Raw genomic sequence first — 10765 nt, forward strand, 5'->3', positions numbered from 1 at the left:
TGTCTTGGAAAAAATATAATAAAATATTATTTACTGTCATCATGGCAAAGATAAAATAAATTGGTTAGAAATGAGTTATTAAAATTATTATGTTTAGAAATGGGTTGAAAAAAATCTCTCTGTTTAACAGAAATTGGGGAAAAAATAAACAGAGGGTCTAATAATTCTGACTTCAACTGTATATCTTTTTAACTGTGACATTGGTTTTTTGCAACTTTACAGACAACAATTCAGTGTTTGGGGTTAGATGTTTTATTATTATTTTTTTATTATTATTTTATTATTATTATTTTTTTTCTAATCAAGACTTTTAATAAAAAATATGTAAAAACAACAGCATCATGAAACATTATGCATTTTGTTTATTAATGAATACAAAGTTCAAAAGAACAATTTATTTCAAAATAGAAATATAAGTAAAATCTTTTTTTTCTTTCACCTGATTGATTTATTAATCTTTTTTTTTTTTAATAAATGTGTTTTTTATGAGGTAAAATGCTAGTAATCACACACTTTTAAATGAGTATTGTTTTAATATTTCTTAAAGTTGCAGTTTTTATTAGCATTGCTTTACTCCAAGGGGGAAACAGGCTTTCATTTTGTAGGACTGATTTTAGTAACACTTCCAAAAAACTTTCAATAACTGTAAAATGCTGAATAGTTATCTAATACTTCACTACATTCAAATATGTAAAATATCAACAACTGATCTGTTCAGCATCATAATGTTTATTGATGGTTAATATGAAGTGTTTCTATATAATCTAGTTACCAATTCTGATATATGATCTAGCACTAAAAACGTTTTTTTTTTTTTTTTTTTTTTTTTTTTTTTTTTTTTTTTTTCTCCCCCCTCAACAGTAACCTCTCTATTAAATGACTAGTGTTTCCTTGTGACCATTTTCTAAACGATTTCCTTGCATTAACTTCATTGCTCCACTGGAGCAGTGTTTCCCCAACCCAGTTCCAGGAGGTACACCAACAGTACATATTTTGGATGTCTCCCTTTTCTGACTCATTCATTTCTGGAGTCTTTTACTAATGTTCTGATGAGTTTATTCAAGTGGGTTTATTTAGGAAGACGTTAAAAATGTGTACTGTTGATTTGCCTTCAGAAACAGGGTTGGAAAACACTGCAGTAGAGCACGATTTCATCACAAATGTATCTGGGAAGCTGTTTTATTACAGTAGTGACTAGACTGTAATAGTTCTCTCCTGTTTAGTAGAAACCTTTTAGGTTCAGACTAATTGATTTGACCATTCTCTCTGTGTAGTCAGACACTAACTCTTTCCTATGAGCCCTGTGTTAATGCTTTCATCACTTAAAGGGATAGTTCACTAAAAATGAACATTCTGTCATCATTTGCTCACCATTTGCTTGTTTTAAATCTTTGAGTTTCTTCCTCCTTTTAAACACGAAAGAAGATATTTTGGAAAATGTAATAAATTTGTAACCATTGACTCCCGTAGTGTTTGTACTGTGGAAGTCAATGGTTACCGGTTTTCTTCAAAATATCTTTGTTTGTTTTCAACAGAAAGAAACTCTAGGAATCACTTGAGGGAGTAAATTTAAATATTTTTTATATGCGCTGTCCCTTTAAATGAACTCCAAGCTCTCATATAGTTTTCCCTCAGTCTCCAAACTGCATGAAAAGTAGATCTTTAGACTTGAATGTTGTGTTTATGTCTCTCTTTGTCTTGTGTTTTTTGTTTTATTAACCACTCCTGATCTTTTTAGATGCTTTCTCTTTCAGTTCTGAAACGCCTAAAGCAGGCAGGCTTCTGTGCTGCATTCAGTTTGGTGACTGAACTGAATGAATTGAATATGTTCGATCAAAGTACAAGCCAACATGAACTTGTAAATAATGTATAACATGCATTATTGGCAAACAATTCTTTTCATTTCATCTCTTGCTGCTTTCAAGTCATTAATAAATGTTTGTATTTGAGAGAAATTAATGTTGGATCCACAATGACCTTCCATTATGAAGGAAATTAAAACTCTAATTTACAGAGAAATGTTTGTGCCACGTATTGACTAGGACATTTAAAAACAATTTTTTATTTACTTTTTGGAAAATACATATTTAAAAAGAAAAATCAAGATTTAAAGTAGTAAAAATAGTTTTTATATGCGATGTTGTCTGAATGTTCTAATGCATCAGCACTGAATTACATATTCTATGTATTCTAAAAGATATGGCATATGCAAAAATAAAGAGAAAAATTAAGTTATTAAAAATAATGTCAATTGAGTTATAAATTAGCTAAAATAAGCTAGAAAACTAAAGTAAAAATGAATTTGAAGTAATGAAATATAAAAAAATGAAACTAATCAGTAAATAACTAATATAAATAACAAAAATAATGCTGAAAAAAAATGATGGTTAGCTAAGCTTGTGAACCGTAAGTTCGTTTTACGCTGTACGAGCCATTGTGTTTTAATTAAAAGACTTTTACTTAACATAATAGCAATAATGAACAATTGGGATGTGCTCACAATACAAAAAACTGGAACTAATAAGAAAATAACTACTAAACATAACAAAAAAATTATTTTGAAAAAATGATGGGAAGTTTGTGAGCCGTAAGTTCCTTTTTCACTGTACGAGCCACGACCCTGTGAGCATCATTGATTTCCAATGCGACTTTTATATATAAAGGTTTGGGAGTGGGGGGTTGGCAGGGGTAAGGTTGGGAATTTATGGTTGAAGGGGTACATTAGTCTCAAAATAAATTATTAGAGGGTCCCATGTTTTGAAAAATGTTTTGGTTGATCCTCTGAGAAAATATTTAATTTTTTATAGCATTACATCACTAAGCCAAAGTGACAGTTTAGTTGGCATTGGTGATTTATAAAAATAATTTAAACTTATTAATTCTATAGATAGATAGATAGATAGATAGATAGATAGATAGATAGATAGATAGATAGATAGATAGATAGATAGATAGATAGATAGATAGATAGATAGATAGATAGATAGATAGATAGATAGATAGATAGATAGATAGATAGATAGATATGGCATTTTTAATCAAATTAAAACCTGAATAAACTACTAAAATATAATGTACCAGGTTATGTGTGTGATTCCTGTTTTTGAAGCTTGCTTTGAAAAAAAATGCTTGTAAATGAGGAACTGCAATTGCTTTATATAGATTGTTGCGTCATGATATAAAAAATAAAAAAAACAGAAAGCATTACCATATGATGGATTACCAAACTACGCTTTGTTTATGTAGATAAAAAACATTTATCTAATGTGTTTTTACAGCAGTTTAATTCAGTGGATGTTTTCATCTCAAACATAACAAAAAGGTACAGTGCACAAGGGTTAAAAAACAACAACAACAATAAAACGCTTGAGCAGACTTTACAATTTACAAACTTCCCTTGATTTGAAAGCAGCATTATTATTATTTGTTTTTCAAACCAGCATTATTTTCATTTACTGTCTTCTCAGGGTGAATTGATAACACAAGCTTCTAGTTTTTTTTCTTTTGTTTTCCAAAGTGACACCAGCAAGAGCAAACGCCATTTACTGAAGCTAATGTAATCTGAACGCTGTCTGTGCTGTGATTGGTGCAGGTGCCGTGGAATCCAGAGGTCGATATGTGTTGGCACTCTCTGATTGGTGGAGCATCGGAGGAGTGTGAGCCTGTCTGGTGTGATTCAGAAGACCCGCTCTTCATCCTCTACACCAGCGGCTCTACTGGAAAACCTAAGGTGCTTACTCCAGGCAATAACAGCTCTAATGTCTTTAAAACAAAGAACAGGAAAGAGTATTGTATAGAAACATTCATTGTTTTAAAGGGTCACGAAACACCAAAACAAATTTTTTGAGCTGTTGACAGTCGTATATGTGTCCCACACTGCTAAAAACACTATTAGGACACCTATATTTCACTAAAAAGTGTAAATTGGTTGTTTTTGCGTTATTTCAAGCAAATTCGTACTTCCGGTTTGAAACGAATTTTTGAAGCTGCGTCACGGTCATGACATAATAGCGTGTATTCCAGCGTGCAGACTGGGCGTCTGTGCCAGAGTGTGTCTTATTACGTCTTACAGTGTGATGCATTAATGCATGAGTAAGGCTTGGTTCAAACCAATCAGCGCGCTCTATTGTGCAACTTCATTAATATTCATTAGTGTCACCGTGTTTACACGACAGAGACGCCACGTTGTGTTGGCAAACAAGCGTGAAGTGTTGCTTTTATAGTTTGCTGCCGTTTTGTTTTCATTTTCTCTCTGTGAGAGCTCATCTGGAGTCACATGTGGATTAACAGTGTACGCGACGCTCGACAACAATAACTTACGTGTCTAAGGAGGATTATTGTTTACCTGAGAGCTGCTCTCATCTGCAAACGCTGAGATCTGGATTCGCTTGTAGTCTTCTCTTAATAAAGACGCGGCTCTAGTTGCTGGTGATTGTCCTGTCTCTACAGATTTGGTAAGTGAGCGACCAGTGCTCTGTGTTTATTCAGTTTGTTCGTATCGAACTAAGTTAACTATTGCACGAGTGTAAACATGTTAGCACCACAACCAAACTATAACCTCGTGTAGGGTTTTTATCGCATTTTGTGACCGGAATAACATGCGGCTTTCTGGCGCTACCTGCCGTGTGCATCTAAGTTTCCGGGAGATGCTGAGGGTTTTTTTCTCTCATTCGCCGTGCGGTGTCAAACATTGCATGAAAAATACACGCTTAGAGCAGATCCTCGAATCAAATATCTTTTTTGTCGCGAGGGGCATGAATAAATTCCCTGAATCAAAGAGCCAAACTGCAGTTAAAGTCCAACATTTAATAATTTGCCAAATAATTCGACTACAGATGTCCATGTAGGTTAAACACCATCACATTATCCTATGTGTGTATTTTGACTCTGAAACTCGCGCGTGCCCAAATAGACACTCCCATACCCTCCCACTTTAGTTCCTCCGACACTCCCCCCTAAACCGAGCTGGACACACCCACTTTTCTGACTTTTTCCAAAGTAGAGGTGTGAAAACACCCTGCTGAAACGAGGGGGTTTCATGGCCCTTTAAAACATGAAGGGTTAGTTCACCCCAAAATAACTTCTTTTTTTTTTGTCATTTACTTTTGACCTAGCTAATTCTAAAGCAATTTCATGACATTTCACAGAGAATAACATTGCTTTTAGAGTCTCTCTGTGTGAATTATAGAGCCTAGTTTGCTGTACACTGAATTCTGACAACTGTCATGTAACATGTAACAACACGTCATACTGTTCAGTAAGTTTGTCCTCCTGATTGGTCACCTTCAGATGAAGTTCGTTCAACCACACGATTCCAAGCTTACTGCTCTAGAACTTTTTGGCATGTTTATAAAATAATGGAGAGCCTGTGAACCGTAGGTTCCTCTCACACGGTATAAGCCACCACCATGCGTACATCACCAATTTCCATGCGACTTCAGATAAGGAAATAATCACTAAGAAGCTTGGATGACTGCAAAAAATGCACCACACACCACACTTGTGTCAAGTAGAGATTAACCGATAATCGGTTTTACGGTCTTTTTCCCCCTCTTATATTTAAGCATTTTATCAATATTTGGGTATCAGATTCGTAATGAAGTTCATTATTCATTGATAAATCTTATTGGTGTTTTGCTCCATTTTAATTAAGAAAGAGAAAATCCAACAGGCCTCATGGTGAACTGCATCTGGTGGTTCTTTGCCTCTGAATTGTGCATTTAAAATCTTACAAACCGCAAGCCATTGATTATACCTTATTCCTTGGACATTTGCTACGTTATAGAGCCTTTAAAATTAGTTTTGCTCTTTGCAGTAGAATATTCGACTGAATTTGTGTCAGTTTTGATGTGCTAGACTTCCTAGTCCCTGTATTAAATCAGCAGACACAAGCTGAGAGATAGCTCATGCAAGAGAGACTGTGTACATGTGAGTAAATGACACGGGCATATCTAATAACTTGGCCCACATGGAATCTGCGCATGCAGAATTCCACAGATATCCGCAGATTTTTAGCCCATCATTAATTCTGTTTGTTTACTTGAGTAAATGTGTGTAAAACTATATTTGATTAATTTTTAAATTAATTACAGTAATACAATTGACTAATATGAAAATGTTTATCTGATTTATGTACTATGCAGTCTTTTAGTAGATATATTATAAGAGAATTGCTTTGTTTACCAAATAAAGTGGATTTAATTTGATTTGCATTTTAAAGATTGAATAAAAGCTAAAAAGGTATTTCTTTTTTTTTTCACATATTAAGGTTTTAGTTATAATACTCCCAAAATAATTTCGCAGAAATCCGCAGATTTTTACCAAAATTCTTCGCAGAAATAGCAAAAAACGTCTGCAGATTCCATATGGCCACACTAATAACTCGTATATCATGTAGCTACCTCTTTGCAAATATTTTGTACATATTTTCACGTTGGTTTATTCACATTTGGTCTTTGGTGACGCACATGTCTGTTATCGAAAATTCACAAATAAAACAAGGAATTGCTATTGTTACTGCTAATGTTTAAGGGAAGCATGTTTATTTTGAGCTGTAGAAAACTGACTGGAACTACCTTTGCATTAAACTATTGTATTGCACACCTTCCAGCTATGGAATTCTTTATTCCAGAATAAAGATTTTCGACAGACCTTGGAATAAAATATTTTATTTTACATAATGTTAATTAATGAACTATTTGGATGTTCACTTTATCAAGACAATGTTGGCTAATCTGGGCAAAACCGGACTTTATTTTATATATAAGTGTTAGTTTAAAAGCAACTGTCTCAAGGCAAGTATGGGTGTTTTATAGTATTGGGCCAACTTTGAGAAAAGATGAGGATCCACTTCAAATGTTAACTATGAGAAAATTTTAGGTGTGGGTGGATGATTTGTTTGAAGCAGCAGATTCGGGTAATTTCATCATTAAAGATGTAAATAGGTTAAGTAGGCAAGTTGGGCTAATTAGGCAAATCATTGTACAGTTGAAGTCAGAATTATTAGCCCCCTTGAATTATTAGCCTCCGTTTATTTTTTCCCTAATTTCTGTTTAAAGGACAGAGGATTTTTTTCAACACATTTCTAAACATAATAGTTTTAATAACTCATTTCTAATAACTGATTTATTTTATCTTTGCCATGATGACAGTAAATAATATTTAACTAGATATTTTTAAGTTTTAAGGCTTAACTAGGTTAATTGGATTAACTAGGCAGGTTAGGGTAATTTGGCAAGTTATTGTATAACGATGGTTTGTTCTGTAGACTATCGGAAAAATATATAGCTTAAAGAGGCTAATAATTTTGTCCTTAAAATAGCTTTTAAAAAATTAAAAACTGCTTTTATTCTAGTCGAAATAAAACAAGTAAGACTTTCTCCAGAAGGAAAAATATTATCAGACATACTGTGAAAATTTCCTTGCTCTGTTAAGCATAATTTAGAAAATATTACAAAAAAAAAAAAAAAACATCAAAAGGGGGCTAATAATTCCGACTTCAACTGTATAACAATCATTTGTTCTGTAGACAGTCGAGAAAAAAAAAAAATATTGCTTAAGAGGTCTAATAATTTTGCCCTAAAATGGTTTTTAAAAACTCTAAACTGCTTTTATTCTAGCAGGAATAAAACAAATAAGACTTTCTCCAGAAGAAAAAAAATATTATAGGAAACACTGAAAAAATCAGTGCTCTGTTAAACATCATCATTCCAATACAGATTCCCCTTGAACTGTGCAATGTTTGCTTTTCATTTATATCTGTTATTTGGTCCTCATGCTCTGTCACTCCTCTAGGGTGTATTGCACACAGTGAGTGGATACATGCTCTACACCGCCTCCACCTTCAAGATGGTGTTTGATTATCACTCTGACGATGTTTACTGGTGCACCGCTGACATCGGCTGGATCACCGGCCACTCATACATCACGTATGGGCCCTTGGCCAATGGGGCGACCAGTGTGTTGGTAAGGGGAACACCCTGATAAGCATTATTTGTGTCAGATTTTTGCATAATGCCCTGTGATGTCACTTTTATTGTGTAATTAAAAGTATATTGACTCATTTACATTGGCACTTGTTGTTGTATATGAATACAAACTTGTAATATTCTGTCTCTAGTTTGAGGGTCTTCCAACGTACCCAGATGTGAGCCGAATGTGGGAGATTGTTGATAAATATCATGTCTCAAAGTTCTACACGGCACCCACTGCCATCCGGCTCCTGATGAAGTATGGCAGTGATCCCGTTCACAAGTGAGTTTGGGCTCTGTCTTTAAAGAACTTAAAGCATAACTTGTCTTTAAATACACACTTATATATTTTTACAAACTCCTTTAGTATTATTATTATTTTTAATCTTTTTTTAATCTTTCATATGATTAAAGTTCAATATTAATAGAGGTAAACAGTATTGTATTGTAGTTTTGTACAGGTTAATCCCATCCCCTGAGCCCTTGTTCATGAACTCAATTAACAAAACAAGAATAATAAATATGTAAATACATAAATCCCAAATGAAGTACACTAGATGTACTTAACCATAACATCAGAGAATAACTGCATATAGATAAAAAAAAAAGCTCCTTTAGAAGAGGAAAATATGTTTTTGATTATGAAAAGGATGAGAGTTAATTCTGCCTCAAGTTTATTTTTTTCTGGACATTTTAAATGGTCCTGTTTATTTAATTCATGGCCATCAAATATTTTGCTATCCGTTTACGGAAAACACTTACTAAATGTCATTCACTGTAACTATATATCAAAAATCTCATCAGCCATATTTTAGGGATATGCACTGTGATCCTCATATTAATTTAAAAATAGTCCTTCATTGTCAACAATAAAACTATAATAATTTAAATTATAAAGTAATTTTATTATAACAATCGATAAAAATACAGATGATTTTTTTACATACATTCTCTGATTTAACATTAATCCACCTGTTGTCTGATATGTTATTTTCATTTGAAACCTCAAAGTGGTTGCTTTATTTGCAGTTTATATGTGTTGTTTGCAGAGCTTGACATTAATACCCGCCAAATTTGGCTAGATTTCAGCTGTGGTGGGTTAGACAGACGCTCTCACTAGCCACTTTAGCTAGTTGAAATCATTTTTAAATTACCAGTGCTGGCTAGTCACTAAAGATTAGAATTATAATGTATGATAATTTGTCAATATGCGTTCAAATCAGTGGTGTAGTCCTAAAAAAAGGAGTGTACTATTACACCCGACCCAAATTTTGAATGAAAGTAGGCAAAGAAACGATGAAGGTCAGTGTTTCTTTGATTCATTAGCTATCTATACCTATTTAATGATTTCTGTTTAGCTAAAAGTGTCCCCTAGCAGACTCTGAGCTTGTTTAATAATTTTTTAATATTGAGGAAAAAAAAAAGAGTCAGTCAAGATACTTATAAGAATTTAGTTAACTTTTGTTTAAGTTACCTCAATTGGGCCTGTGCATATATGGAAAGTTAATGTAAAGTATGCATACTTTACATTTAATAGGTTCCTTTAAACATCAATCAGCCATTATTTTTGATTGTCACGTTCATGCCATGCTTGTTTTAAACCAAACTATTAGGAGTCCAGGCCCGGATTGGCTAATCGGGAGCACCGGGAGAATTCCCTTTGGGCCGGTCCGTTTTTTTTGGCCGTGAGGGCCGGTGTCCCTAGCTGCTTGCACTCTCAGCAGTCGCACTTTTTTCATTTATTTATTTATTTGACCATAGCTTCACTTTTTTTATTCATTAATTTGCTGCAGCGCCGCTCTTCTTATTTATTTTCTCGCAGCCTCGTGAGCAAAATGCAGCCTGCAGGTTAACTAACGTTAATGATGTAACGTTAACTATCATAATTCGACCCCAAACAGCGAATTCAAATAATTAATATTAATGAATAATACACCTGCTCAATGAAAATCAGATGATTAACTACATTAATAAATCTGACATAACTTGATCAGAAATCTAAAAAGGGGAGAAAAAGATTAAGCCATCAACAGAAAGTAATGCTGTGTCTTGCAGGTCACAGTCCAATACTTTTTTTTATTCTTGCTGCATTAGCGCTATAATGCACCAGTAGTAAACACGTTGCATTACTACGCCGTCCGACCCGTGTTCGAATCTCACCTAAAAAATTAATATTATTTTTTTTGTTTTTTTTTTTTTTTTTTTGTTTTTGTAATTTTTATTGTTAAGACATATAATACTGTTAGGGCTTTTGAACATTTGAATTTCTAAAGCAGCTGTTTTCTTGAAAAAGACGTGATAGTGTCACTAGAAACTGAATTGGAAATGACCTTATTTTAATATAGACAGTTGTGAACTGAGGTGGGCTGGTCTGGCTTGAAACTCCTGGGCTGAAAATGAGTCCCACTTCGGCCCTGTAGTAGTCTGTCTTTTGTTGCTATTATATACTAGTAGTTACCCTTTTAAATCGCATACTGCTACACAATTTTTAGGGCGGATCAGGATCAGATCTTTTTGGGGTAAACAAAGAAAAATGTGTTATTTATTTATTTATATATATAAATTAAGTTTAATTGTCATTTGTTGCTTTTTTTTAAGAACATTGTTGAAACAAAAAGTTTTTGCTTGTTTTGACACAATATTTAAAAATTGTGGTAAGGAAATAATTAGTTTGGTGTAGTCAGAGAACAATTGGGTAAATCCTTAGTGTTCAGCCCTAAAAGTCACGTGAGATAAAACTAATTGTAACGTGACACTATGAAACTCACTTGCTAATGCTCATTAAGCAATCATTC

General features: G+C 33.5%; 1 protein-coding gene across 4 annotated transcripts in view; it reads left to right on the plus strand.

Annotated features, from left to right (window-relative positions):
- acss2 (acyl-CoA synthetase short chain family member 2) overlaps nt 1-10765 on the plus strand; it is a 58968-nt gene that overhangs the window by 34253 nt on the left and 13950 nt on the right. For all 4 annotated transcript variants that reach the window (NM_001328353.1, XM_073938307.1, XM_073938308.1 and 1 more), the window contains 3 exons: nt 3593-3730; nt 7795-7965; nt 8120-8253. In NM_001328353.1, the coding sequence (NP_001315282.1) occupies nt 3593-3730; nt 7795-7965; nt 8120-8253 (443 nt within the window). The remainder of the gene's footprint in view (nt 1-3592; nt 3731-7794; nt 7966-8119; nt 8254-10765) is intronic.

Source organism: Danio rerio, chromosome 23 (genome assembly GCF_049306965.1).
Source record: "Danio rerio strain Tuebingen ecotype United States chromosome 23, GRCz12tu, whole genome shotgun sequence".
NCBI lineage: Eukaryota > Metazoa > Chordata > Actinopteri > Cypriniformes > Danionidae > Danio > Danio rerio.